The following is a 27692-nucleotide window of genomic DNA, read 5'->3' as shown; positions in this document are numbered from 1 at the left end:
AGCCAACCATACCTCGAAGCTAAGCACCCAACAATAGCGACGAACAAACCATCCCCATACATCGTCTGAAGGAAGAATACATGCATAGAAAAAATAATACGAAGTGTAGTTACACCTATAAATTTTTAGAAGAAATGACATTCAAATATCACACAACAGGTCGCATGTTCAAAGCAACTATAACCCATGGTTATAACAGTACATCAACTTCTCAAGGGTAACTTGAAAAATTGTGTCTCAAAGCTCTGTTTTAATGCTACAGCAGAGTGCAAGTTTCCTTCTTTGCTTGGAACAAAAACAAATAGTGGAAGGTACAAACTAAAGCTACAGACAGCTCAAGGAGAAGGTAAGTGCAGAGTGTAGCAAAAAAAGTCGTATTTTGCTGCTCTCAAGGAGAAGGTAAGTGCAGACGGTACTTGAACATCTCGGTGATTTGCCCTTTTCTACTTCTAACTATATCTTTTATTTTCTGAACCCAAAAAAGCTACCTGAAAGGACATGTATGCCCTTGTGGCAATCTTGCAATTTCTCTTGCCTCTTCTTTCAACCTGGCTTGATCCAACCAAGCCTCAATCAAATTGATTGGCTTGCCTGTTCGTCCAGGAGGGAGCAGTGTTTCATCCTGGAGCAGAGGAGGGGTGGGAGCAACGTGGCGGCCGGTCGGTGCCTCTTCTCCGGACACCATGGGCAGCAATTCCGGCCACCGGATAACCAATTCCTCTCTTACCCCCTATTCCGTCCTTATTGGCTGTTTTTCGAGCTGCAGAAACCATAACCAGATTCAGGAGCTTTAGAAAAGTTGCAATAGCTTCAACAACCTCTACTCGGGGGCTTCAACACTTTAATCAGAGAAATGAAGAACCTCCGTGCAGATGATCTATCCGACACAATCTATACCTATCTAAAAAATACGAACCGTTCCCTTCACCACGCAGTTTCGTCATTCGTCAAACCGCGGGCAATCCCGATCCAACACGCTGTGGCGCGCCTCTCGCCCCTCTTAGACGCACCTAAAACAAAAAAAGGACGCCTCTTCCAGGTGCCGCGGCGGCGAGATACGGACTGTGGCGGAGGCACTGTACCTCCCACGTCGCCGCATCGCCGTCCCTCCCGTGCCACCGCCGGCTCCTCATTCGCCGCTACCACCATGACGACTCCTCAGATATGGTTTGTGGTTGGACTTGGGCTGGAGGCGCTGGGCTTAGGGCCGCGATTGGGATCTCAGAGCTTGGGGTTAACACGATGCAGAGAGAGAACGAGGAGGAGAGTAGAGCAAGGGCGCAGCACGGGGAGATTAAAGGTACGGAAGTTACGATTGAAAACCTGAATCGATCCATGAGGTGATGAGAATGAATTTGGCGGTTTCGATTTTGAAAGAAATGGTCGGGAGCGAGAGAATCGAAGGAGAATTCGAGGCGGCGGCGTGCACTTGAACTGCAGGTGTGTCCGCGTGCTGTTCTGTGTCTCTTGACCGAAGAAGACGATGCGTGGTGACTGGGCTGGACTGGAACTAGAGGAGGGGGATAGAAGCTGGACTGGATGGGTGTTGGCCCAAAGCAATGAAATTGTTTTCCTTCTAATTAAAAAAAATAAAGCAAATTCAAAATCAAATGCACCCAGAAAATAAACGAAAAAATGACAAAGACTGAATGAAATATTTTTGAGCCAATAAAGTATTCTCATAGCAAAATTCAAAATCTTTTCAAATATGTGGAGCGGACAGGTATTTCGGCTAGTAAGAGCTAAAATCATGATGTTTGTTCCTCGCAAAAAAAAAATCATGATGTTTGTTGATAGGAGAAGGGCTGGGGAAAAGGTTCAAGGGTACTGCCAGCTACCATTACAGAAATTAACAAGAACTGTAGGCTGAATCCTATATTTTGTGTGATGCCTTGTGATAACTTCTGAGATATGAACTCAGAATCATCCATTTTATTTTGGAGATATGGACTGAAAATCACCTACGTAATCTCTGAATCCTATTTTATGTCATCTGAATCCAGCATCCTTCAAATTATATGAAGTGTATATATGTTGTCAAAATCGGAGATGAGGTGTACATATGCTGTCAAAATCAGAGATGAGGTCGATATATGCTGTCAAAATCAGAGATGAAATGCATATTGTGCTGTCAAAAACAGAGATGACGTGCATATGTGCTGTCAAAATCAATCACGAAGTGCATATGTGTGATGTCAAAATCAACCATGAACTGCATATATGCTGTGAGCATATATATCAAGCACTAATTGTATATATATACCAGCAAACGCATATAGTTCTCAGGACTCACAGATGGTTAGTTGTCCCCTTTTTACTACTGTCCAGCATTGCTAATCCTGCGGAGGAACGAGGGAAATCCTGCAAGGTTAAGGCGAGCAGACACAAACCGAGAATGAAGTCAAGATGAGATGGATAAATGATTACTGGTCACCGCGCACGTGGCCCTGGAGTTGGCGTGCATGTGGTACTGGAGCCGCACCGCGTGGCCCATGGAGGTGTCACAGGAATTGCTGCTCCGCCCAAGCTTCCAGCCAGAGTCGCTGCGTGGTGATCGCCAGTCGCTTCTCACCGGACAGGGACGAACAGTCTGGGCGCCAAATACAAAGGGACAAGAGAAATTGCAAGATTGGCAAGCGCAACGAGAGAAATTGCAACATAGGCACAAGAATAAAAAGGCGCAGGTATCCTCGCCTTCGATTCTCTCGCTTCCGACTGTTTCTCCTCCCATCACACCACAAACGGATTCCGCCCTTTAGATCCCCGTTTCATAATCTTCCCCAATTCGTAACTGAGGCGAAATCAAGGTAGGGCGGGCGCCCTACCTTGCCCTACTGGGTCCTCCGCCCGTGATATATCCTCTTGGCAAATCACTACCGTTTAGATCGTACGCCAGTCCCGATTGCAGCCCCCACCGCCGACCCCAACAAGAAGAAAGGGAAATCGTAGTAACATGACCTTTATGGCCTCTCTCTGCCGCTACACAGCCGCACGGCGCCCAAATGTTTTGTGCTCCATGCGAGGATTCTTCTTCCGGGACATCGCACCGGCTGTATGTCGACCGCCTGGTTTAGCGCCGGTGGCAGAACACCTTCTGCACTACTACACCACCCCGCGGTGTCTGCCTGCCTTCTGCCCCATCCAGAGACTCTACTTTCAGCACATTAATCGTGCCATCTGCCATCCACCAGCACTACGACAGGTGCTGCCGCCCACTCGGCACTACTGCACCCCCCAGCATAGACCAGTGACCCACTTCACCCATGGCTACTCAAGGTGGTACTGTGACCCACGGCAAGTCCTGTTGGCCATGGTTTCTCTAATCGGCATTGGCGGTGCGATGATTGCTAATTACGGATACCTCGAGACCGTGCCCTATACCAACCGCTCCCACTTTGTTTTTCGCTCTCCCCTGGAGGAGCGTGAGCATGCCGAGTCCCGCATCGCCTATTTGAAGGAGAAGTACGCTCCCGCCATCCTCGACCAGCACCACCCTCACACTGTCCGCGTTAATCGCATTGCCTCTAAGCTCATCCATGCCGTCCACCGTGACCTCGTCACCAAGCGCCATGACACTGTCACGCTCCATAGTGACAATGTGGGGTCAGCTATGGAGGTCTTCAGCAGGACGATGTGGAAGGAACGAAGGAAGCAGCCACAAACAAGGCATCTCGATGGGCTCAACTGGGAGGTGATTGTCATAAAAGATAACCACATCGATATGTGGTCCTTGCCCGCTGGCAAGATTATAGTACCCACTGGATTGCTCAAGTTTTATAAGACGGACGCTGAGCTTGCCTCTGTGATTGCTCATGAGGTATGTTTATCGGAGTAATGGGCTCGTGTGTGCTGTTGGGTTGTTTCCTGGTGAATTCAAGCTGACCATTGCTGGTGCCCTTATTTTATTTTGTAGATTGGGCACATCGTTGCAAGGCACTGGGCAGAGAAGATCATTTACGATAAGTGGCTTCCTAGACCCCTGAAGTTGCCCTTCTGCCGAAGGTATAATCACTTCTGCATCTCACTATGTTCATCCTCACTTAGCAGTACACATGTGATGCATTGTAATTCATATGATTGGCAAACGAGCTGTGCAGCTGCTCTCTCTCCCAATATCGTTCTACCTGATTGATCTGAGCAAGTTGGCCATTGAGCTGTCTTGATTTTGTTTTGCTTGCTCTTGGTCCTAGTTACTGGGGCTTGTACATAAACTTTTATTTGTCTATAATTGAATGAAAGACCTTGTGCCCTTTTCTGCTTAAAACAAGAATATAATCCAGTACTGTTCTCCAGATGAAATTGGCTGCCCCCTCCCCCCCACCCCCCCAAAAAAAAAGTCAAACGGTGAAGTTATTATTCTAGAATGGCGAAGTACTCCCTCCATGAAAGTGGTCCCTGAACTAATATGTGTTTTCTGTGGTTCTCTTGGTTGTTTTACTTTACAAATCTATCTAAGCCTTTTGTATTATAAGTGCTCTTTTTTGACATTGTGTTATAAGCTCTTCTGATGATGTTTACTCTGTAGGGCGGAGACGGAGGCAGATCTCATTGGAATGATGCTACTTGGTTCAGCTGGTTTTGATCCTCGCATAGCGCCACTGGCCATTGAGAAGCTAGGAGATAGTAATAGAGGATTCCTCTGTACTCATCCTTCGAATAAGAAAAGATCACAGCTTTTATCCGAAACTGAGATCATGGAGGAGGCTCTGAAGTTATATAGAGAAGTTAATCCCCATCAAAACACTGAACGTTCCCTCCAGGTTAAGTTTTGAACAACTATCACCGGTCAGAGGGACAGAACACTGGAAACTTCCTTACGGTATGCCCTTTTTCTTTGTAGTGAACCTGAATTTTTTGCAGCAGTTGCCAGTTTAGGGTCTGGCCTGCGTATAGTTCAATTTTTTTGGTTGGCATCAGTTTAATCACTTTTAGCTGCTGCATAAAAAATACTCAAATGTGCAGTGCAATTTTTTTTGCAACTATTTGCATAAGTATGTTGCTCATTCTGAGGTTTCAAACTTAGAAGTATTTACCATGATGTTTAATTTCCACCAAGGCACTAGCCAGCATGATCCTTTGTTCTCTGTTACAACACTTAAATAGCATACCTAGAATCGAACAGTTTCACCGAGCAAATGAGTTTAAGGAACATGTTACTGAGTCTGGTTCTAAACAATGCAATTACTTGTGCCCTCAGTAAGCAATTCAGACTGATGATGATCAGGGGACTACTTGAGATGTTTTGAGTAGGAAGTTCTGGCATGACAATATAAAGATATCAATCATCAGTATCTCACCTGATTTTCTGTTTGACCTATGTACCGTACCGTACAACATTGTGTGATTTTGTGGTTTAACTCTCTTGCAGGATCGTCCTTCAACCAAGGTTCATGCTGCTCCAGGCGGTGGCTCGTCCCTGGGCTACTTGTTTGGTGGAAAGTGATGTTAATTGATGCTGCTTACTGCAAGATGAAGTGGTCTGTATCTCTGTTATCCATGTGGGAAAAACAATCAAGTGTTTCATTTCGGTAATTTACCGCCTGCATCGATGTACCGTGTGTCTGTATGGTTTCATGTGGCCAAGCTGATCTCCTGCTTGGAAGCTAGCTTTGCCTAAAACCTATTGCTTTCAAGACTAATCGTGTTGTTCGCAAGATTTGGTGTGTCTAATCCCCTTGTTTGCCGCGTTGTTTTTTCACTTGTGTTAATGGTGCAAATACTGCATGACCGAGCCCAGTTGATTGTATATTTGTATGACTCGGATAGCATGGAAACTTGTGATTCGTGACTCGAACGGCATGCAGTTTGAGGAGGTTTCCAGTGTTGGTGACTCATTTCTGCATGCTCTTATGGTTTGCACACTACAGCTTTGCTGCATGGTTGTTTTGGTTTCCTTTTTCTGGGGTAAATAGATTCCAAGTCTACGGAGAGCTAGCTCTCCTTCACCAACACCTGCCAATAAGTATGCTCGCGCCTGGCGGGAATAATGCTGCTGAGCTTACAGAACTCACTCGCCGCGGCGACAGCCAGTCATATGTGGTCTGAGAACATCTCGCTTTTCTCCCGGTGTTCAAATCTAAGAGAGACAAAAGGTGTATGCACGACTGTGCTGGAGTATGATGTGGAGATGGAGCTAAGTTGGAATCAGGTGCAAGTGGGGCATCTTCTCATGATTGGGGTAATTTTAGGGTGAAGCGTGGGTGAGACGGGGGAGAGGGACGGCACAGGTCTCCCAGAATCGCCTGCCTGTGCTGAAAATGCCCTTGATTAGTCCTGTCTCAGAAATAGAATGGAAGAAAATTAGTTTCGGAAAACGCCGACACTTTATTACTACTCTGCAACGTTCACAGGGTAAAAATAATCAGGCGAAACATAAATTAGGCAAACCCAGCCGTCGTCTTCTGTCTCCCAACTCTGCGGAGGAAAATACATCCCAAGTGGTGAGACCACGGTGACCTTCTCTTTCGTCCCTCGGGGTGTGTTTGGTTAGAAGCTAACACTAGTTTGGCCAAAAACTTGGCAATCAATAGTGTTTTTACTTGTTTAGTGTGTTTTCAACATTTGGTTGTTAATACGAGCCACCCTATTTTTCTCACATATTGTTGTCAAATAATTAGCAAAATCAGAGTTGAGAAATCCATGACCAAATAATTGACAAGCCAATTTTTGTCCTCATTTGGTAGGGTAAATGAGGCACCAACCAGACGCACCCTTTGCTTTCACGATGGGACGGGTGAGGATCTAAATTTTGCATTGCGGCACTACGTCATTTAGAGTTAGGGCTTGCTCGGCCACGACGCTATGGTTGATATGACGATGCCGTGCGGCAATAAAATAATAAGGTTTTCTTGACTCCTAATGTCACCGGCATCGATCTCTTTGGGCTTTTGAGGAGGGCAGGACAGTCTAGTCTTCAACAACGTTTTCCTGATTCTGACCTAATTTATATGTCTAGACCAATATCAGTATATATAGTTTCATTCCCACTGTGCCAGTAATTTTCGTAGAGTAAATTCTTTTGCTTTAAAATGGTACCGCAAGGATTGAACAAGAGGAGTCGCTCTCACCTTTTTATCTCGCTCATAGGTAAGGTCGAGATGGATGCATGGGGTTAGCTAGGTAGCACGCAGGACAATGGATGCTAAGGTATCTCAGTCAGACAGATCGGCAGGCAAGACACTCGCATACGTATCCACGCCTTGACCGAACCCCCGAACGGGCCGTAATCACCGACGTCAGAATGGATCGGGACTCGGGAGCACGTCTCCGTCGCGCGGGGAAGAGGCACGTCCCCCTCGCGTTTCCCTTCGGCCCTTCCCCTACCTGGTCACCGCGCGCGGCGTGTAGCTCCAGCTCCCAGCAGCAGAGCCCGTGTCGGCGGCCCCTCACCAACCACCACGTTCCCCTACTACTACTAGCACTACATGATCCGGAGTCTGGAGGACGGGGACGGAGCAGGATCGTCTTTCTTCCGGTGGGAGGAGAGGAGTCAGAGCGGATCAGCGGGGCCAGCACATGGACGAGAGCGGCCTGCGCGCGAGTCTCCTCGTCGAGGTACGTACGCCGGCCGAACCGGCCGGCAGATCCCCTTTCCCCCTTTGGCTTCTCTCTTTTTTTCCCTTCATTTTTTGTGTGTGAGGGAATTTGATCGCTGGTCGGTGTTCCTGGGAGTGGGGGGCGAAAATGCCTGTGGGAAGATTGTGCTTCTACATCTCCCATGAGCATTTCGTATTGTATTTGTGCTTGATGATGATTGATGAGCGCCGGCGTGAACATCGTACAGTTTCTGATGAGCACTGATCGAAGTAGTAAGACACTGTGCTCTGTGATGTGTTTCTAATGTTGGAATCAAGGAATGTGTGAGATGTGGTGGTGACCTTAAATTGAAAACTGCCGATGAATGTGGCCGTGGCACGCAGACCTCGAAACAAATTACAGGACCTGAAGAAACTATCTTTGATGTTCAGCACTCATTAATTTCCTTCTGTTGTGGCTTTGGTCACACAGAGTTTTTACTTCATCAGAAATTAATCAGAAATTGGACTAGTATCAGAAATTGTTGGACTAGTATCAGAAATTTATCAGAAATTAGATTGTTGGACTAGTTTTAGAAATTTATCGAGTAAGCTGTCTCGGATTTTACTTCATCACAGCATTGCTTATGTTGATGCGTCTTCTGTCAGGATGATGCAACATGTCATGGAGGAGAATCACATTCTCTACTGGAAGTCTATCAACAGCCAAGGCTTATGGGTAGACAAGATGACTGGAGATCGCCTGCAATCATTCTGGGTAATCCTTGTTGTATTTAAGCTGGCATAGTTATTAAGCATAGTTCTTACTCCTTTAAAATCGTAATCTTCTTCACTGAAGACCATGAGACAACTGCCAACCAACCAATATATATAGCGCACTCTCTTTAAAATTCTTTTGTTATGTTCCTGTTTCTGGTATAAGGAACTAATTTTTAGATCCATGGCATGTTTCATAATTTTCCTCTATTTATCTTGTGTCATGTAATTATATTCCTAAATCACATTCTCTTATTTCTGCTGTTTCTATGGACAGGAAGATAAACAAGACATTAATCTGATAGTTTTTAGTTAAATAGTAAACAGACACTTTCTTAATTTAAATTATTTTTCCATCTATGAGGAGTATACTAATGGGCTAAAACCTGCAGGATTTGAATGCCTGGAGAGCATGGCTTTCAACGGCGTCGCCACAAACCTAGTTGTTTATATCCGCTCAGTTCTACATGGTGGCATTGCCTCAAGTGCTTCAACAGTTTCTCTTTGGTACGGGACTACCTTCTTTGTGCCTGTAATCGGAGCTGTCATAGCAGACGCTTACTGGGGCAATTTCAAGACTGTGTTGATCTCACTCGTATTGTACCTACTTGTAAGATCGAGACTTCCTGCTCAGCTCACCGATGATTTATAACCATTCAGTTTATGCATATTTCCTTTGTAATGTTTGCAAAATATTTTGAAGTTAGTTAACCATTCAGTTTATGCATATTTCCTGGGAAAATAACATGATGAAATACTGATGCATATTGCAGGGAATGGTACTCGTTACAGTTGGAGCGTTTATACCGTCTGCTCCAGTCTTGTGCAACTTGAGCTCATGCCCGTCATCAAAGGGAGCTCAAAATCTCATTTTCTTCTCAGGTTTGTATCTAGCTGCTTTTGGTTGTGGAGGAGTAAGGTCCGCATTGCTTCCACTCGGTGCAGACCAATTTAACAACGAGAACAGCCTAGATAGGCAAAAAAGGAGGAATTTCTTCAGCTTGTTCTATATCTGTGTCATCTTTGGCGTGATTACCTCTGGCACCATTGTAGTTTGGGTTCAGGAAAATGTGAGCTGGGCTTTAGGATATGGTATTGCCACCACATGCATTGCTCTAGCTTTGGCATGTTTCATGATCGGAACACCAATATTCCGGCAGCGTGAGCCCAGTGGTTCCCCAGTCAAGAGTATTTTCCAGGTTATCGTTACTGCTTCTAAGAACATGAGGTTGGAAATCCCTGCTGATAGCTCTCTCCTTTATGAGACTAGGAGCAAGAACACACACAAGGTTGAGCTAAAACTAGCTCATACCGATGATTTCAGGTACTGCGCTGCCTGTTTTTTTGTTACTTGTTCTGAGAAATTTGCCCTTATGGTATGTTTCCTTTTTTTGGCCATGTTTTTTTTAGTTCTGACTAAAGTAATCATGTTCATGTTGAGTCAGCTTGTAATCACCTAATGATTTCTGAAGGAGTAGTCCGCATAAATAACTCAAGATTATCAATTCACATAATGTGTAGCTCTTTAGCTTATGAAGGGAAGATGGAAAAAAAAGAAGCTATAACCGAAACATTAAAAAGTGGAAACCATTTTATCATAATGCAAGATACTTCTACTGTTGTTCCCCTGCTATTTTATGTTTTGTATGAAGTTACTATAATTCTTCACATATTCTAATCCCATTTTTTCTCTCAGGTTCTTGGACAAGGCAGCAATTATTTCTGATCTGAGCATTGACAATGGCAATTGTGGAAGTTCATGGAGAATCTGTACTATAACCCAAGTTGAGGAATTGAAAATACTGATCCGCTTGCTTCCCATTTGGGCAACTGGAGTATTCTTTGGTGCTGCAATCTCACAAATGCACACTACCTTCATTCAGCAGGGTACTGTGATGAACACCAAGATTGGCTCGCTTTCTGTTCCACCAGCTTCCTTGTATTCCTTTGAAGTGATATGTGTGACGCTTTGGGTACTTCTTATCAACAAAGTTATTGTTCCGGCAGGCAGGACATGCTTCACAAGTGGAGCGGAACTAACACAGTTGCAGAGGATCGGGATCGGTCGTTTCCTGATGATCTTTGCCATGGCAATGGCTGCTATTCTAGAAACTAAGAGGCTAGAGAACGTCCAGTATGGCAAGCCATTAAGCATCGTATGGCAGCTCCCACAGTACATCGTCATTGCTGGAGCGGAGTGCTTCGCCATCATCACTCAGCTGGAGTTCTTCCATGGAGAGGCGCCAGACTCCATGAAGAGCATGTTGACGGCGTTTGCATTGCTCACCACTGCTCTGGGGAACTATTTGAGCTCAGCTATCATTACCCTTGTTGCAGGGGTGACTAGGGCATGGCGTAGCCCTGGATGGATACCTGATGATCTGAACGAAGGGCACCTTGACTACTTCTACTGGTGTCTTGCGGCCATTTCAGTTGCAAACTTTGTTGTCTATATCTATTTTGCTAGTAAATACAAATTAAAGAAAGTTGTTTTAGAGGGCTAAATCCCTTCTAATCATACCAATTGTAAGTATTTATAGGCCACATAAGTACATAACTACAGGGAACCTTTTTCCTCCCAAGTACGTTTTCAGGCCATCTCAGAAGGCTGTATATATGTTGTTTATGCCGTCATGGACTCATGGCACCTTCAGAAAGATGGTTCTGTAGTTCTCAACGCCATGCAGAACGAACGATAGATCCTGCATTCCAAAAGGCTGGCATTCTCTACATGGCATGATGTACTTCCATTTTTTTACCCTTTTTTTTTACGGGAACCATTTTTTATCCTTTGAATGTCACATTTTGTCTAGTGGACATTTCATTCACACTTGATGAGAAAATATACCATTTGAAAGATGAACCTGTGCATTTGGCTATCGGTTCCTAAATATAACATGTTCTGGCTTTACACTAACTAAATGTTGGGCGCAGCTAATCGGCGGAGCTCCGCCAGGACCGATTCTGGCGGACGATTCCGACCAGGTTTCCTGTCTGCGCGCCACGATCGTCCCACGCCGAGCTCCCTACGCTCCGTCCTCCGTTCCTGCTTCCTCGATCAATTCCCGATTCGTCTTTTCCCTTTTTTGTTCCGTCCCATGCTCGGCCTGGTTCCATGCTTGTGCTCAGCCTCGTCCGTGTGCTGGGCCTGGTGCTACAGCCCAATGACTACAAGCCTGCTTCAGTCTTTTCCTATTTTTCCATTTTGGCTCTCTTTTGTGTACAGAAAAGTGTTGTTGTTGGTTTTTTTCTTTCTCTTTTCCCTTTCTGAGAGAGTGGTTTTCAGGGATCAAGCGGGTGGGGGATAGCACTTTCAATCGAAAAGACTAGACACTTTCAAATCATATTGAGATTTTAGAAATCACATAAAAAGTTTTTAATGCCAATTTTTATGTCTTTCCTGCTGACAAATATTCAAACTTTTAAAATCCTGACATAAAACTTTCAAATTTTAGTAGATCTGGCTGTTATGATCTAGATATTCAAACTTTTCTAATCATTACCCATAACTTCTAAATTTTAGTTCTATGAAAAGTTTGTGAAAAGCGAGCTTGTGTCAATAAATCTCGGATCTCATATCGAAAAAGTCGATTACAATCCTCCTTTCGAAATAATTTAAACCTTATCTGATGCCAACGGGTGCCACCTAGAAAAAAAAAAGCTTTTTAGAGCTACTAAGAACAATTTATTGAAAGTGCAGGACAAAAAATCTAAAAAGCTCGTACAAATAATCTAAAAGCTCATATGAGAGAAAAATTATAACTACCAGACTCTCTAGCCATCCTCTTGCACAAAATCTGAAAAGCTGAACCTTCAAAATTTTGAAAGCTTGTATTGGAAACTTATTGAAAGGCTGAGAACAAAAAACAAACAGATTGCATGAAAAACTAAAAAGTTCATTAATTATATGAAATTTAAGATTGTATCGCCATGGGTTCATTAAAAACCTCATCTAGAAAACAGATTAGAAAAAAATGAACCTAGAAGAAAGAATTGAAAGCAGATCTCATGGATTTTTAAAAAATAATTAAAAGCACATCAGGCATTCGTTAAAAGCTCATCATGAGATCCTTAAAAGCTCATGATTAGAATGCCCGCATTCGTTAAAAGCTCATCATGAGATCCTTAAAAGCTCATGATTAGAATGCTCAAAGTAGATGACAGGATCGTTAAAAAGCTTGTTTTGGGATCGTTAAAAGCTTGTTCTGGGATCATTACAAGCTCATTATAAGATTATTAAAAAGCTGATCATTATTAGAATGTTAAGAAGCTCAAGGATTTTTGAAAAATAAAATCAAATTACATGATGGGATCGCTAAAAAGCTCGTTGTGGGATTGTTAACAAGCTCAGCATGGGATCGTAAAAAGCTCACGTAGAATAATAACCGAAACCACGCCTCGATGTGTACAAGACTTGTTCATTTAAAGACTCATCATGGGATCATAAATAAAGATCATTGGAACATTAAAATCTCATCATGCGGTCATTAAAAACCTCAATGGTTTGCTAAAGAAAAATAAAAACTCATGTTGAGATTGTTAAAAGCTCGTGATGAAATAGTTAAAGCTCGTGATGCAATCGTTAAAAGATCATGATGACATCGTTTAAAGCTCATCATGAACTTAGAAAAATAATTGAAAACATATGGAAAATACTTGATACTTTTTTCTAGAAATATGGACTAATGGAAGTTAAACTCCTACTGGGTTGTTCGGTTGTGAATTTCCCGATGGGGATCGGGAGGGATAAACGGGAACTTGAGCTGCAATCTCGGTAATCCATGTTTTTCCCGGTCGGGTTGGGAAGGAACGAATTTCCCTAAGGAAGCGCTTTATGTGAAAATTAAACGCACACGATGTGTTCGTTAAAAAGCTCATCATGGAATCCTTGAAAGCTCATCGTTAGAATGCTGAAATCTCACCATAAGACCATTAAAAGCTCAAGGTTTTTCGAAAAAAATATCAAAGTACATGATGTTTATCGTTAAAAATCTCATCGCTAAAACGATAAAAAGCTCATCATAAAGATCGCTAAAAGTTCATGTAGAATTCACGAGGAAAATTTCCTTAGATTTTTTTTAAAGAACACCTAAACGATGTTTGGAAATCGAAAAGTACATGATGAGGTTGTTAAAATGTCATGATGATATCGTAAAAGCTCATATAGAACGGACTAGAAAAATGCGCTTAGAAAAATAATTGAAAGCTTGCACGTCTCAAGGATTTTAGAAAAACTTAAAGGCACATGATGCGTTCATTAAAAGCTCATCATGGGATCCTTAAAAGCTCATTGTCAGAATGCTATAAGCTCATCATTAGAAATTTAAAAGTTGAATGGTTTTGGGAAAAATTAAAAGCTCATGAGAGATCGTTAAAATCTCATGATTAAATCATTATAAGCTCATGACAAGATCGTCGAGAGCACACGATGTGATCGTTAAAAGCTCATCATGAACTTGGAAAATAATAATTGAAAGCATGTCTCAAGGAATTTTGGAAAAATTAAAAGCACATGATGCAGTTCGTTAGAAGCTCATCATGGGATCCTTAAAAGCTTATTGTTAAAATGCTAGAAGCTCATCGTTGGAACGTTAAAAATTAAAGCTTGTCTCGGACGAAATCATTTTTTAAAAAGCTTGGCCAAAGGAAATTGAAGTCAATCCTTAAAAACTAAAAGCTCATGACAAGAATAAAACAATAACTCGTCTTAAGAAAATTGAAAGCTCCTCCTTAGAAATTGAAATACCATGTCAAAAAATAGTTAAGTAGCATCTCATGTCAGCAAAATGTAAAGCTCATCTCAAGAGAACTAAGAAAAAATTGAAAGCTCCTCTAAAGTAAATTAAAACCTCGACTAAAGGAAGTAAAAGCAACCTAAGGTTGGCCAGCCGCCAATGCCGAAGCAGGAACCTAGCCCAATTTTGTGGTGGAACTAAGAACATGTTTAAATACTTTTCACAACAATCCTTCCACCACTTAGGATCCTCACCATCAAATCTAGGGAAATCTGTTCTAGGCATCTTAGCATGACCAAATCGACTCCCAGTATACGAACCCTCCCCATGAACAACAACATCATTAGTGAATATAACATGTGGGGCGAAGTGAGCACTAGCACGCTCACCTTGTTCCAGGGGACGCCCACGAACCTGATGGGTTCGATTGGGATGCCCCTGGGGTTGCTGTTCATCGCCGTGGCCCTTGGCCCGTTGGTCATCATCGATATGGATGGGTGAAGCCAATGGGATGGCCTCGATCAGATCCACCCGATGCACCAGCCCCGCGAACTCCGTGTGAAGCGAATTGGTGGAGTTGACCAGCCGGGTCACCGTGGAGTTCATCTGGCACCCCTCCGTCAGCAACGTCGATTGAGTGGTGAGCATAGAATCAATCTTACCGACGAGGATATCGATCTTCTTGGTGTGTTCCTATGCCGTCGTAGCGTTGTTGTGCGCCACCGTCGCTGCTGAGGCGACCAATTGCTGGATCTCCTGAAGCGAGAGCTCGGCGGTCGTCATCCTCACCGTCAGCGTGGGTTTGCATGATTTCGCCGTTGCGGCTTGCTCCAAAGCGATTCAACTGAGCTAGGGTACACCGGAGGTGTTTTGCGTCGAATCTCAAAGAGAAACAACACCCGTTGCCAAGGATTTCACAAATCGCTCAAGAGAATTTGGGCAGCAGCGGAAAAAATTTGGGGGAGATGGCTCTGATACCAAAATGTCACGCGATTGACATTCTCTAGAGCCACACTAGATGGTAATCAGTTCCGATACACAGAATCGCACAGAAGAGGGACGATCTGGAGGAGGAAGAAGAGATTACAGGGAAAGCACACAGTGCTCTAAGAGTTCTGATTCTACACACTTTGCGCGATGGAGACGACGACGGGATATAGGCGATCTCCTGGGCCACTCAATCTCGGATCACAGGCTTGCGGACACGTGATCCCCTCCTGGACTGGGCCTCTTGAACATTCACTGGGCCGTCAGTGTCCGGACCTTGCTAGGCCGTGACAAATACTTGAACCGGACGAGGGACAGGTTTCTGCCGCGAGGGCGGGGCCGAGCGAACAGAGCAGCAGCGCCATGTGGGCGCACGGCAGGCGCCTGGTGTGAAGGATCGCCAGGACGAGGAGTGAAGCGCATAGCGCATTTAATGAACCGACAGGAGGGGGGTTATCCGTCTAGTCAGGCAAACAGTGGTTGCCCAGGGCTAGTTTTTAGGCCTTAGACCACTAGCCGCGGGGTTGGCGCTCTTGCATGCATGCCAGCGCACCGAGGAGGAGCTGCCCAAGCTCCCCGCTTGCCACTTGTAATCCATGCACCGTGGCACCTGTGGTATCTCCTTGGCTATAAAAGGAGGACCCCCGCCAACGGTCAAAGGGTTCGGTCTTTGGTTCAGTCTTTGGTTGATTCGGATTTCCGTGCGTCTAACTGTTAGTTCAGCACTAGCGTTAGCTCAGAATAGTAAGGAGCACTTAGCCAAAAAGAGAGCACCCGGGGACCCTTCCCCAGCAACTTGTAAACCCTCAATCTTACGATAATACGAGCTCAGGCAAGCAGGACGTAGGGTTTTACACCGCAAGGTGGCCCGAACCCAGGTAAAAACGTTCTCGTGTTCATTGCAACCTTACACTTTGCGTTGGCCTCGCCGGCGATCGCCGGAGTGATCCCCGTCGCCCACTGCCGAACCTAAAAGGGGGTGCTCGTGCATCCCCAGTGTCGGAGCCCCATGCGACGACATCTCGCGCGCCAGGTAGGGGGCGCGTGAGGAGAGCTCGCCGGTGACCGCCGGCGGCGACGTCTACACCAACATCAGCCTCGTCTTCCTCGATGGCAGAGCCAACCGCCATGCCTCCCAAGCGGGCTGGTGACCCATGGATCGATCCGCGTGACGGCCCAGCGGCACACACGCGATCGCACGACGCACAGCCCGCGTCACGGGTTCAGGAAAACCCTGAACCCTCGTGAGGGCAGCAATCACAGCTGCGACCCCCACCTCCTCGGCCGTTGGCAGACAACCGGCTGAGGGGGCCGGCGGCTCCCAGTGCCGGGGCCAGTCACGCGAGCGGCCATGGTGCCCGGCCAGCGAGTCGAATCGCGGGCCGAAGACGCGCAGCGTCAGCTACGCCATGAGCACACCGCGTCGCGAGCGACACCGACGGGGTCGCACCCTGCGAACCCAAGTGCGCCCGGGGACCGGGCGGGCTGGTAGCCGGTCGGAGAATCGTTTACCCTCGGCCCAAACCCCGGCGGAAGCCATCATCGCCACGCGGGTCATGGTGCGGTACAAGCCGCAGCAGGGCACGCCGGCACACGAGGCATGGGGCGCGGAGTTGGATGCGCTCCTCGCGCTCGCCGCCCAACAGCCACAGGGCGAGGGCGCCCCGGCTGGCTCCGGCCGCGGGCAGAAACCGGGGCGCGGAGACGCGCTCCGCGCCTCGCGACATGGGGAAAACCCTCCCCTGCAGGGAGGCCCAGGAGGCGGGGACCCGGCGGGGTCCTCGAATTCTTCACCCACCGTCACGCGAGGTGACGCGCGCGGCATCTTGAATGCCCGCCAGCAGGAGGATCTGCGTCAGCGCCTGGAGCGCCGGCGCCGGCCCGAGGTAGAGCGCCACGCCCGCAGGAGTAGGAGGATGCTCCTATGGGCCCCGACGACGGCTGCACCGCGTTCACGCGCGAGCTGCGGCGGGTGACATGGCCCCTCAACTTTCGAGCGCCCGCGCTGGGCACGTACGATGGGACCGTGAATCCCAAGGATTTTCTCCTGACCTACACGTTGGGGATGCATGCCATCGGCGCCAACGACAAGGTCAGAGTCAACTGGTTCCCGATGGTCCTGAAAGGATCAGCGAGAACCTGGCTGCTCCACCTGCCCGCTGGGTCCATCGCCACTTGGGCGGACCTGCACGAGCAGTTTGTGAGCGCGTTCCAGGGCGGCTACAAGCGTCCGGGAACCATGGCGGAGCTGCACACTGTAGTGCAGAAGCCGGGGGAGATGCTGCGGAGCTTCGTCAACCGATTCTCCAGTCTCTCCTACTCCATCCCGGAGGCGGAGGCCGCCGCCATCGTCAACACCTTCGCCATCAACGTTCGTGACCCCAAGATGCGCGAGAAACTGAGCACGCATCGGGTCCGGACGACGCAGGATCTGTACGCCCTGGCGCACAAGTGTGCCATGGCCGAGGAAGGGCGCTTAGCGCCCGAACTTGCAGCTAAAGCTGCCGCGAGCCCAGGAGAAGGCTCGCCGAAGAAGAGTTCCCGCAAGCGCAGTGGGAAGCAAGTCCTCCCTGCGGAGTCAGGGGCTCCTGCGAGGCCCGCGAAGAAGGCCTCGCCCGGTCGCGGGTCTGGCGGCAAGCAGGGCGACGCGTCCCGTTGCCCCATCCACACCAATTCTACCCACGACGCGCAGGACTGCCGCATCCTGCAGGGTATCAAGCAGCGGCGCGAGCAGCGGCGCGAGGAGTGCCGAGCAGCCGGCGCCTGCTTCAATTGCGGCAACATCGGGCATCTCTCCCGAGATTGCCCGAACGACCCCAGAGCGGGGCCGAAGCCTGCCGGTGGTAACGCCGACAGGGAGGAAGCCCAGGGGCAACGCGGCCAGGCCCGCGCTGGTAGGGAGCGCCCTCCCCGGGGACGGGATAGGGCTCGTGCTGAGGAGTAGCGCGAGTCCGATTGTACTGGCGGCGACGAGCCAGGCTTCCAAGAGCCCCGTGACATCGCCTGCATCCATGGGGGAGCTTAGGCTCTCCCATCGCATACCGCGGTGAAGCGCCTCACCTGCGACATGTGCGTGCTGTTGCTGGACGCGGAGCCGCAGCAGCCGCTGAGGTGGTCGCACGTGCCGATCACCTTCAGCGCTGACGATCACCCAGCGCGGCAGCTGTGTTCAGGGGTCATGCCCTTCGTGGTCTCACTGATCATCAACAACATGACGGTGACCAAGGTGCTGGTGGACAACGGAGCGGTGCTGAACCTCTTGTCCGCCAGGTTGGTGGAGAAACTCCAACTGCCGGTAGAGCAGCTGAAGCCCACTGACCCGTTCCGGGGAGTAAACCCCGGGATCGTGCGCCCCCTGGGGCGCATCACGCTGCCGGTGACCTTCAGGTCCCGGGAAGCGTTCAGGACCGAGCACATAGTGTTCGACGTGGCGCACACCCCTACAACGGGATCCTTGCTCGGCCGGTGCTGATCAAGTTCATGGCGGCGACCCATTGCGCCTACGGCGTGATGAAGATGACGTCTGTGTACGGAGTGCTCTCCATCAGGAGCAACCTCAAGGACGTGGCCTGGTGCATTGGCGAGGTCATCAGGGCCGCCGCCACAGCCGATGCTGGTGACGAGGACGTTGCAGGAGGCGAAGGCTCCCCGGGCGACGGCCCGGCAACTAAGAAGGCCCGCGCTCCCCCGCAAGAGCTTGCCGGGGGAGGCGCAGGCTCGAGCTCGTGCCCCGGCAAGGGCCAGAAGCTCAGGGGGGAGGCCGCAAGGGTGAAGAAGCTATCCCTCCAAGCCGGCAACAAGGAGCGCACCGTCACCGTCGGTGCGAACCTTACTGCCGAATAGGAAAGCGCCCTCATCACTTTCCTCCGGGAGAATGCCGACGTGTTCGCTTGGGAGCCGTCGGACCTTCCCGGAGTCCCTAGGGAGGTGATCGAGCATCGACTCACGGTGCGCCCGGACGCCCGCCCCGTCAAGCAGAAGATTCGTCGGCAAGCACAAGAGCGCAAGGATTTCATCAAGCAAGAGGTGGACAAGCTCAAGGCTGCAGGGGCTATCAGGGAAGTTCTATGCCCCACTTGGTTAGCTAACCCTGTAGTAGTACCCAAGGCGGGGAATAATCTTCGCATGTGTGTAGATTTTACTGATCTTAACCGTGCATGTCCGTCCCAAGGATCCTTTCCCTGTACCCCGTATCGATCAAATAGTTGATTTCACCGCTGGTTGTGACTTGCTGAGCTTTCTAGATGCTTTTTCCGGCTACCATCAAATTAAGATGGCGGTCAAAGACGAGGAGAAAAGAACGTTCATCACCCCGGTTGGCTGCTACTGTTACACGTGCATGCCTTTTAGGTTGAAGAATGCGGGCTCAACATTCCAGCGCGCGTTGCGCGAGTGTTTGGGACCCCAGCTAGGCTGGAACGTGGAGGTCTAGATGGACGATATCATCATCAAGTCGAAGCGCGGGAACTCACTGATTGATGATCTGCGGGAGACGTTCGATAACCTCCGCAAAATCAAACTCAAGCTGAACCCTGAAAAGTGCACCTTTGGTGTGGACTCGGGTCAGCTTCTGGGTTTCTTGGTTTCGCACAGGGGATACAAGCCAACCCAAAGAAGATAGAAGCTATCGAGAAAATGGAGGCTCCCCACAAGGTGAAGGACGTCCAGCGCCTCAACGGTTGTGTTGCCGTGCTGGGCCGCTTCATCTCAAGGGTGGGCAAACGCGCCCTGCGTTTCTTCAAGGTGATGAAGAAGAAGGGTCCGATCGATTGGGCCCCCGAGGCCGAGGCGGCGCTCCAGGAGCTCAAGCAGTACCTGAAGTCGCCGCCCGTCCTCGTCGCCCCCAAGCCGGACAAGCCGCTGCTACTCTACCTAGCGGCGACTGACCAGGTGGTCAGCTCGGTGCTGGTTGCCGAGAGGGAGGAAGACGTTCCGGCGACTGAGGCTGAACGGCCCCCCGCAACCGCCTCGGACCCAGGGACCACCCCCGAGTCGGCAGCGTCGGCACTGCGCAAGCGGCTCGTGCAGCACCCGGTGTACTTCGTTAGCACGGTGCTGCGCAACGCCCGTACAAGGTACCCGCGGGTGCAGAAGCTCCTCCTGGGGATTCTGCTTGCGTCCCGCAAGCTGCGGCACTACTTCCAGGCACACCGCGTCACGGTGGTGTCGGGATTCTGCCTTGAGCGAGCCCTCACCAACCGTGAAGCCACCAGGAGGGTGGCCGAGTGGAGGATGGAGCTGTTGGAGTTTGATCTGTACTTCACCAACTCCAAGAGCATCAAGAGTGTGGCCCCGGCAGACTTCGTCGCGGAGTGGACGTCGACGGGTGTAGAAGAGGAGGAGCCAGAGACCAGCTTGCCAGGCATGCTGGACGAAGGCCACTGGATCCTCTACTTCGACAGCGCGTTCACCTCCAGGGAGCTGGCACTGGGGTCGTCATCGAGTCAACGACGGGGGATCAGTTGAGGTTTGCTATCCAACTCAATTTCCCGAACTCCACTAACAACACGACAGAGTACGAGGGTTTGCTTGCCGGGTTGCGGGCGGCAATCGCCCTGGATATCAAGCGCCTGGTCGTTCGCGGGGACTCCCAGCTCGTGATCAACCAGGTCAACAAGGACTACGACTGCCCGCAGATGGCACCATACGTGGAGGAAGTCCGCAAGCTAGAACGCAAGTTCAAGGGTTTGCTATTCGAGCACGTCAAGCGGAAGGACAACTTCGCGGCTGACGAGCTGTCCAAGATGGCAGCAGAACATCGGAAGCCTCCGGCGGGGGTGTTCTGCCACAAGCAGGCGGCGCCTTCAGTCGCCGCTAAGCCGGTTGCCGGGGAAGCCCCTCCGACAACCGAAGGAAACCTCGCAACAGTGGAGGTCCATGCTGCTGACGTAGCGGCATGCGTTGGCAGGGAGACCCCTCCCTGGGCGGTGGAAATCACTCGTTACCTGAAGGAAGAGGCCCTCCCGGAAGACGACGTCGCCGCGGAGCGAGTGGCCCAGCAAGCCAAAATGTACGCCGTGGTGGACGGGAACCTCTACCGCAGGCGTGCAAACGGAGTCAAGCTCCTCTGCGTGCCCCAAGACGAAGGGCGCGCATTGTTGGAGGAGATACATCGAGGCACATGCTCCCACCATGTGGCCTCCCAGGCGCTGGCCGGCAAGGCGTTTCGGCACGGTTTCTACTGGCCCACGGCCCTGGCCGACGCGGAGCAGCTGGTGAAAACGTGTGAGGCGTGCCAGTTCCACGCGAAGACGAGCAACCAGCCGGTGCAGGCCCTGCAGGTCATCCCGTCCTCATGGCCATTCGCGGTCTGGGGGCTCGACATCGTCGGCAAGCTGCCGAGAGCGGTTGGCGGCTACGAGTACTTGCTCGTGGCCATCGACAAGTTCTCCAAGTGGGGTGAAGTGGAACCAGTGCGGAAAGTGACCGCCCAAGCGGCCATCAAGTTCTTCAAGAGCATTGTGTGCCGGTTTGGTGTGCCTAACGGCATCATCACCGACAATGGCACGCAATTCACGAGCGCGGTGTTCCAGGCCTATTGCAAGTGCATGCTCACCCAAGGAGTAATGGGCAGGCGGAGTGAGCCAACGCAGAAGTGCTACGGGGGCTCAAGACGAGAACTTTTGACAAGCTCAAAGGCCACGGGAAGCACTGGGTCGAAGAACTCCAGCCCGTGCTGTGGTCAATCAGGACCACACCTAGTCGGGCAACGGGCGAAACTCCCTTCGCCCTTGTCTACGGGGCAGAAGTGGTGCTGCCCCTCTAGCTCAAGCACGGATCTCCCCGAGTACGCGCGTATGGCGACACCAGCCAACACGAGCAAAGGGTTGATGATCTGAACTTCATCGAAGAGCTTCGATGCCGGGCTGCGGTGCGAGCCGCGCGCTACCAGCAGGGGCTCCGTCGTTATCACGACAAGCGAGTCCGTACCCGGGGGCTCGAGAACGGAGACCTTGTCCTGCGCCGGATACAAGGAACGAAGGCCGAGAACAAGTTGACTCCGAAATGGATGGACCCCTTCCGGGTAGTGCAGGTGACCAGGCCGGGGGGTGTCCGGCTGGAAACCGAAGAAGGCTTGCCGGTGCAAAATAGCTGGAATATTAAGCATTTGCGCAAGTTCTACCCGTGAAGCGGCGGAGCCCGACCCTCAGGTGATGCCGCCGATGCATACCTCTCGAACTAGTGTAGCCGGCCAACCCCCATTTGTAAACCACTAGTTACTTCGAATAAAGATAAGTGTCGTTTCCTGAATTTCAAGATTGCCTCGTTTATTTGCATATTCCTCCTTCTTCTGTCTCCTGCTCTAGGTGCACAGAAGTATTTTTCCATACTTGGTTGTGAGCAGGGGCTGCCGGAGCCTCGAAAATGTTAACCCGTTGCCGGATCACTCTGGCACGGGGCATGCAGTTGCCAGGATTCCCGCAACACGCATCACGCAGTCGCTGCGTCTGGGAAATGAAAGTGCTCACATCCAAGTTTGGCATCGACCCTTCTGTGCCCGGGGGCTGGGAGGCAGGAGAGTTATCCATACTGCTATGTGTTTTCGTGAATTTCGAAAAAAAAAATTGCAGCATCTCGGGCTTGGTAAGAATCTAATGTGCAGGGTAAAGGTGGAATCTTGCGCACTGTAATGCTCGTGGACCGCCCATGGGCCGGGGCGTGTAGCGGCGCCTTGTGGTGTGGAGTGATCGCATCGTGAGGGACTCGCCGCACTTCGAGGCCCCTGATTCAGGAGGGAGCCGCCACGTGTGCCGCAACGACTTGGCATGCAGAAGTGGCGAAGACCGTACCGCACTTCAAGGGGCGGGGCGCCACATGTGCGGCAGTAACCCAGCGCTGTGGTGGCAAGGCTGAAGCGATCCTCCCCCTTACTAGGGTTCGATCTCTGTGCATACTGTGCTAGTCCTTGGATCGACTCACTAGCACACACAGTTTCATGATGAAATATACAGAAACAAAGGTCAAAAGTAATTTATTACATCGCATCATCCAGAATTTAAATAATACTTACAACCTCGCATGACCTCTTGGGCCAGCATAATCAATTACTGTTTCAATATCATAAAACAATGTTTCAAAGCTGCAACGGAAAAGGTTAGAACAAAAGGGCCTCAACTACTCCACGGTGAGAGCATGTTGGAATGTAAGCACATGACCCACAACATATCGACGAATCTCGCTCATCGTCGGATCCACCTACATTGTTAATTGCAGCCACTACGTGGTCAATACATTTGAATGTATTGGCAAGTTCACCTGGAAGTTATAGCAGGTCCTACCAAGTATATGCAATTGAGGTATAGTGGGGTTCAGGCTTTAAGGCATGGCAGCAAAACATAGTTTATCCTACTACAATTGAATGTTACATTATTGTTAACTAATGGACACGGGGTAGAAACACCCATGCTTCTATTAACCTAGAGCATATTGAGTAGAAACATCAAGTGCCCTACCCTGTTCAAACCATTTATTTTATTTAAGAATTGGAATGAGTGAGACCTTCCTTACAGCCCCAATATCTAGTTGCTCATAATTGTCCGTAACGGGAGACACGGCTAAGTACTTAGTTTGACACTCTCGAGAGGTTGTACACTTTCCCCACAGAAATCGACGTGTTAATCCCTTGCTGTCCTCAGGGTAGAGTAGCAACGGCATCGACTACAGGAATTTTCAGAACATAATCCCCCAGACCACCTGAGGGACGCGCCACCACCTACACTGCTACATACCGATGTCACCTCGGATCCGGGTTCATATTTCTTACATCCATCCTGGCAGAGCCCATAATACCATGTGGTTGTACTGGAAGCTACTAAACAGGAAACTAGTCCAGTCTCTGGTTATCCCGGGTGGCATCCCACATTGTGACGCAGGCGCTCCCCGAATCGCACGGGGAGACGACCATGGACGCTCTCGAATCTCACGGAGAGACGACTCAGCGGGCCCCATAGAAATGGACCTAACGTCACGACATCCGAAAACTCAAAGCAGCCCACCCAGTACGATTCATTAGGGTTGTTTTTGCCAAGTTTCCAAAATACCTTATAATAACTGTTTCGAGGTAATTGAGATTCCCTCCCACGTATACTAACATAGCGTAGCAAATCAACTACTTACGATGGCAATTGGTGGAAGGGTATTGGCAAAGGTAACCCTATAGCTACTAGGTCAATCATAGCTAGCATAAGTATGGGTAATAGTCCTATCAATGCATTCTACAAGCAAAACTAATGCATAAGTATTTTAAAACAACAGTAATAGGATATGATCAAAGTGAACTTGCCTTGATAGTAGTTGGTATTCAGACACTCTTTGCAATCACACAGTTCACTCTCCGAGAAAACTATACAATCAAGCAAACATACACATACATCATACAAGCAAAAGAATATGTATGCCATGATGCAATGCAACACATGTGATATGAGTGGGTTGATTTTATTTGGGTGATCTACTGATCCAAAGCCTTGAGAATTAAGCACATGCAAGTTAGGGTTTTAAACAAAAAGCCAAAGTTAGGGTTTAAACCCTAAAATGAGGTTTTATTTGCATCTGCAAAACAATTTAATTCAAAATATTTATTTCTCTGTCTCAACGGACAGAGGATAATAAAATAAAATTTTGGCCACCGGTTTCATTCAAAAAGGACTTCTAAATAATTAGTTATGATTTAAATGGCATAAAACCCTATTCTGTAATTTGAATGTGATTCAAGTATTCAAATTTGAATTTGGACAGTGCCAAAATATTCTACATATCCTAAGGATTCCAAAAACGTGTGGATCACTAAATTTGGCCAAACAGATTTAAAGTTATGATCATTTGAAAACACAGGGGCTTTTTTGCAAAAATGCCATTTAATTATTCCGGGGGATTAAAAATTAGATTTTCATTTTATAAAATAGGTGCCACGTGGCGCGTTCTCATTGGCGCGTACCGGTTCGGTTAAGTGAATTAAAACGTTCTAATCTACACCGTTGATCAAAGATCGGACGGACGAGTGGAGGTCGGGCTCACCTAGGGTTCCGGCGAGCTTCTCCGGTGGCGGCGCGGCAAGGGCGGCGGCGGCGCGGGGTGCTCCGGCGACACGGGCGGCTCGGGGAAGGCACGGGCGCGCGCGGCTCGTCGAGGCGAAGGCGGGGGCGCGGTCGGCGCAGGGTCGGGCGGTCGGGGGCCTCGCCTAGATCGAAGACGAGCGGGCGGCGCGGCCTCGGACGTTCGTCGGCGGGGAGCTGCAGCGCACGAAAATGGAGAAGAACCGTGTCACGGCGTGCGCGAGAGGGAGAGGAGAAGAATGGGGCGAACGGCGACGAAGATGGCTCACCGAGCTCATCGGCGTGACGCGAAGACGGCGACGGCACTGGTGCGGCTCCGGCGAGCTATTCCGGCGGCCTGGCGGCGTAATCGAGGGGGAGGGCAGAGGGGAAAAGAAGAGGGGGTGGCGGGGTTTAAACGGACGCGCTCGGGGCTACGAGATATGGACGGAGCGCAGAGTTTCCGACGGTGACGGCGCGCGGCGACGAAGAAGGAAGGCGGCGCGCGTCGCGCGCGCCTTCCAAACAAGGAAGAAGCCCCCGAAAGATGGGCCCCACCTGTCAGCGGGTGCGGGCGCGGCGCGGGCGAGCAGCTGGGCCGGCTGGGCTGTGGCGCGCGCGAGGGATTGGGCCGGTTCGGCCCAAAGTGGCCGGGCCGGTCCGTTTCCTCCCTTTTTTTTCTTTTAGCCTTTTCTTTTTCTGCTTTTCTCATTTCTTTGATATCTTTTGAGTTTGAACTCCAAATTGGTCCAAATAAATTCCAGAAAATTTGTAAAATCATGTTCTACCGTGATACAACTTTTGGAAGTAGTTTATCTTCAAAATAAAATATATAGAAATACATTTGCCCTATAAATGCCTTTAGGGCCATATATCTATTTAAATAAAAAAAAATTTCAATTCCAAATAATTATCCAAAAATGATGGATAGCTTATATATGCATTAAACCCCTTTTATACATAAACCTATTGGTTTGAAGATCCAAAATTCAAATGGGTGTAAACCCTAAGGTTTAAATTGAAATAAAAACTTTTAAAACCTTTTGAGATTCAAATTTGATTTGAAACATGCAATTGTGGCATGATGCTTATGGATGCAATGCATATGTAAAAGTTTGAAATTTTTGGGATGTTACACTACCAATAGCGCCATCCATTGTAAATACCAACAGATCTGGTTTCTGCCCACAACCAAAAGAAAAAAAAATGTGAACAGTTCAACAAGGGAGCAATATATACGAAGATTCTGAGAGTGTAATTACTATGTTTTCAGCAATTTGAAGCATCTCATCAAAGAGATCAGCCTCCTGCTCATGGCGCGCAGGGACATCAACAACGATCAAATCGGAGTCTCCTTTAAATCTTGTGAGCCCAGCATGTGCAACCTTCAGACAATCTGGATCACTATAGGTGCAAAAGTTCAAACAGAGGAACTTCCTTTAGTCTTCATGGTACATAAAGCAAACAAACTTCTAAACCAAAGCAAATCGCAGATACAGAATACCTTCCATGAAAGGGTATGCCTGCCTTCTCCGCGCACCGCCTTGACTCATGTAATACACCAGCTGTGAACCTTCCAGCACAAACAAGAGCGGGTGAAAATCCCCTGACCTTGTAGTACTCACCATATTTTATGGCTATGCCTTCCTTCCCAGACCCTGCACCATTTTCAGTTAACACAACACATCAACTCTATTTTTTACTGAGTAAGACATGGGAATCAGTAACCACAGCTCCCAACAAAGAACAAATAGCTGCAGTATAAAACGGATCATGCCACTAATATTTAACACATTTGCACCTGGCCGATCACAAATTTCAACCATCTACACTTCCATATACAAGGAAAATCTCGCAAACAGAACTAAGAGCTCCTTCCGCCATAGAAAAACAACGTGTGCTTATTAAAGCAGGCTGCATAATCGCCAGATCAACAGCGAAAAATAAACAAGCTAAGGGACTGACCTTTTAGGCCAACGAAGAGTATCACGGAGATCTTCCCCTTCTCCGGCGCGAATGCTGGTATTCCCGCGTGAAATACCTTGCACAATTCGTGAAACAGACCCTACAAAATCGCCACGACATGAACAATGAACAATGTTCGTTGGCAAAAGGCTAAATCCCTTAAAAAAACGTGCAGCCCCATCCCATGCGGCTATGTGCTCTGGTGAACGAAATACTAGAATTGGCGAGAAGCCTTGCCTGTGAGATTGCAAGTCGTGTTGCGGTGAAGTCGCCACGGGACTCGAGGCGGACGAGCTCGTCTAGCCTGGATCGCAGGCCGAGGGCCATCTCCGGCCGGACCTCTGCCTTCTTAAGGGCTGCACATATCTCATCCAGGGAGTGGGTGACGTTGGATTCGGTCAGCCCCGCCAGCGCGCGGGAGATGCCAGCGCTCAGCTCTGGTAGCAGCATACTGGCGGCGCCGGCGAAAGGATCGAGGCGTGGAGAGGTGCGAATTTGGAGCCCGACGAGGGGATCGAGGCGTGGGAGTGGGGAAATTTGGGGACCGAGCGGATCGGAGGGTTTTAAAGCTCCGAGGAGGAGGATTGCCAATGCTGGAGACAGCTAGCTGTCCATCAAGCAATCGAGACTTCGAGAGAGTGTACGATCTGACGGTTCTGAGATTAGCGTGCAATTCTTCT

The 27692-nt window shown here is 49.1% G+C and overlaps 3 protein-coding genes across 5 annotated transcripts; 2 read left to right on the top strand and 1 right to left on the bottom strand.

Annotated features, from left to right (window-relative positions):
• The first annotated feature begins 3310 nt into the window (after positions 1-3310).
• LOC100820879 (mitochondrial metalloendopeptidase OMA1) lies at positions 3311-5681 on the top strand. The gene is made up of 4 exons (XM_010229065.2): positions 3311-3817; positions 3914-4002; positions 4526-4819; positions 5369-5681. The coding sequence occupies exons 1-3, from the start codon at positions 3311-3313 to the stop codon at positions 4770-4772; spliced, it is 843 nt and encodes a 280-aa protein (XP_010227367.1). The 3' UTR covers positions 4773-4819; positions 5369-5681.
• A 1484-nt stretch (positions 5682-7165) lies between these two features.
• Positions 7166-11021, top strand: LOC100838969 (protein NRT1/ PTR FAMILY 8.3). Of its 2 annotated transcripts, XM_010237566.3 has the most exons (6): positions 7166-7554; positions 8184-8292; positions 8684-8901; positions 9065-9615; positions 9988-10178; positions 10299-11021. In XM_010237566.3, exons 1-6 carry the CDS (start codon positions 7516-7518, stop codon positions 10793-10795), a joined length of 1605 nt encoding a protein of 534 aa, XP_010235868.1. In that variant the 5' UTR covers positions 7166-7515; the 3' UTR covers positions 10796-11021. The 2 variants fall into 2 exon arrangements, with proteins under 2 accessions (XP_010235868.1, XP_003562734.1); XM_003562686.4 differs by having other exon boundaries at positions 7169-7554; positions 9988-11021.
• Positions 11022-22970: 11949 nt separating this feature from the next.
• LOC100824240 (signal recognition particle 54 kDa protein 2) lies at positions 22971-27646 on the bottom strand. Of its 2 annotated transcripts, XM_024458145.1 has the most exons (7): positions 27250-27646; positions 27013-27112; positions 26552-26705; positions 26310-26451; positions 26189-26228; positions 24297-24356; positions 22971-23209 (listed from the first exon to the last, which is right to left on the bottom strand). In XM_024458145.1, exons 1-7 carry the CDS (start codon positions 27460-27462, stop codon positions 23109-23111), a joined length of 810 nt encoding a protein of 269 aa, XP_024313913.1. In that variant the 5' UTR covers positions 27463-27646; the 3' UTR covers positions 22971-23108. The 2 variants fall into 2 exon arrangements, with proteins under 2 accessions (XP_024313913.1, XP_010229613.2); XM_010231311.2 differs by lacking the exons at positions 22971-23209; positions 26189-26228 and having other exon boundaries at positions 27250-27643.
• Positions 27647-27692: the final 46 nt, after the last annotated feature.

This window comes from Brachypodium distachyon, chromosome 1 (genome assembly GCF_000005505.3).
Source record: "Brachypodium distachyon strain Bd21 chromosome 1, Brachypodium_distachyon_v3.0, whole genome shotgun sequence".
NCBI classification, from domain to species: domain Eukaryota; kingdom Viridiplantae; phylum Streptophyta; class Magnoliopsida; order Poales; family Poaceae; genus Brachypodium; species Brachypodium distachyon.
The sequence above is the reverse complement of the archived record's forward strand: the minus strand, read 5'-3'. Positions and strand labels throughout refer to the sequence as shown.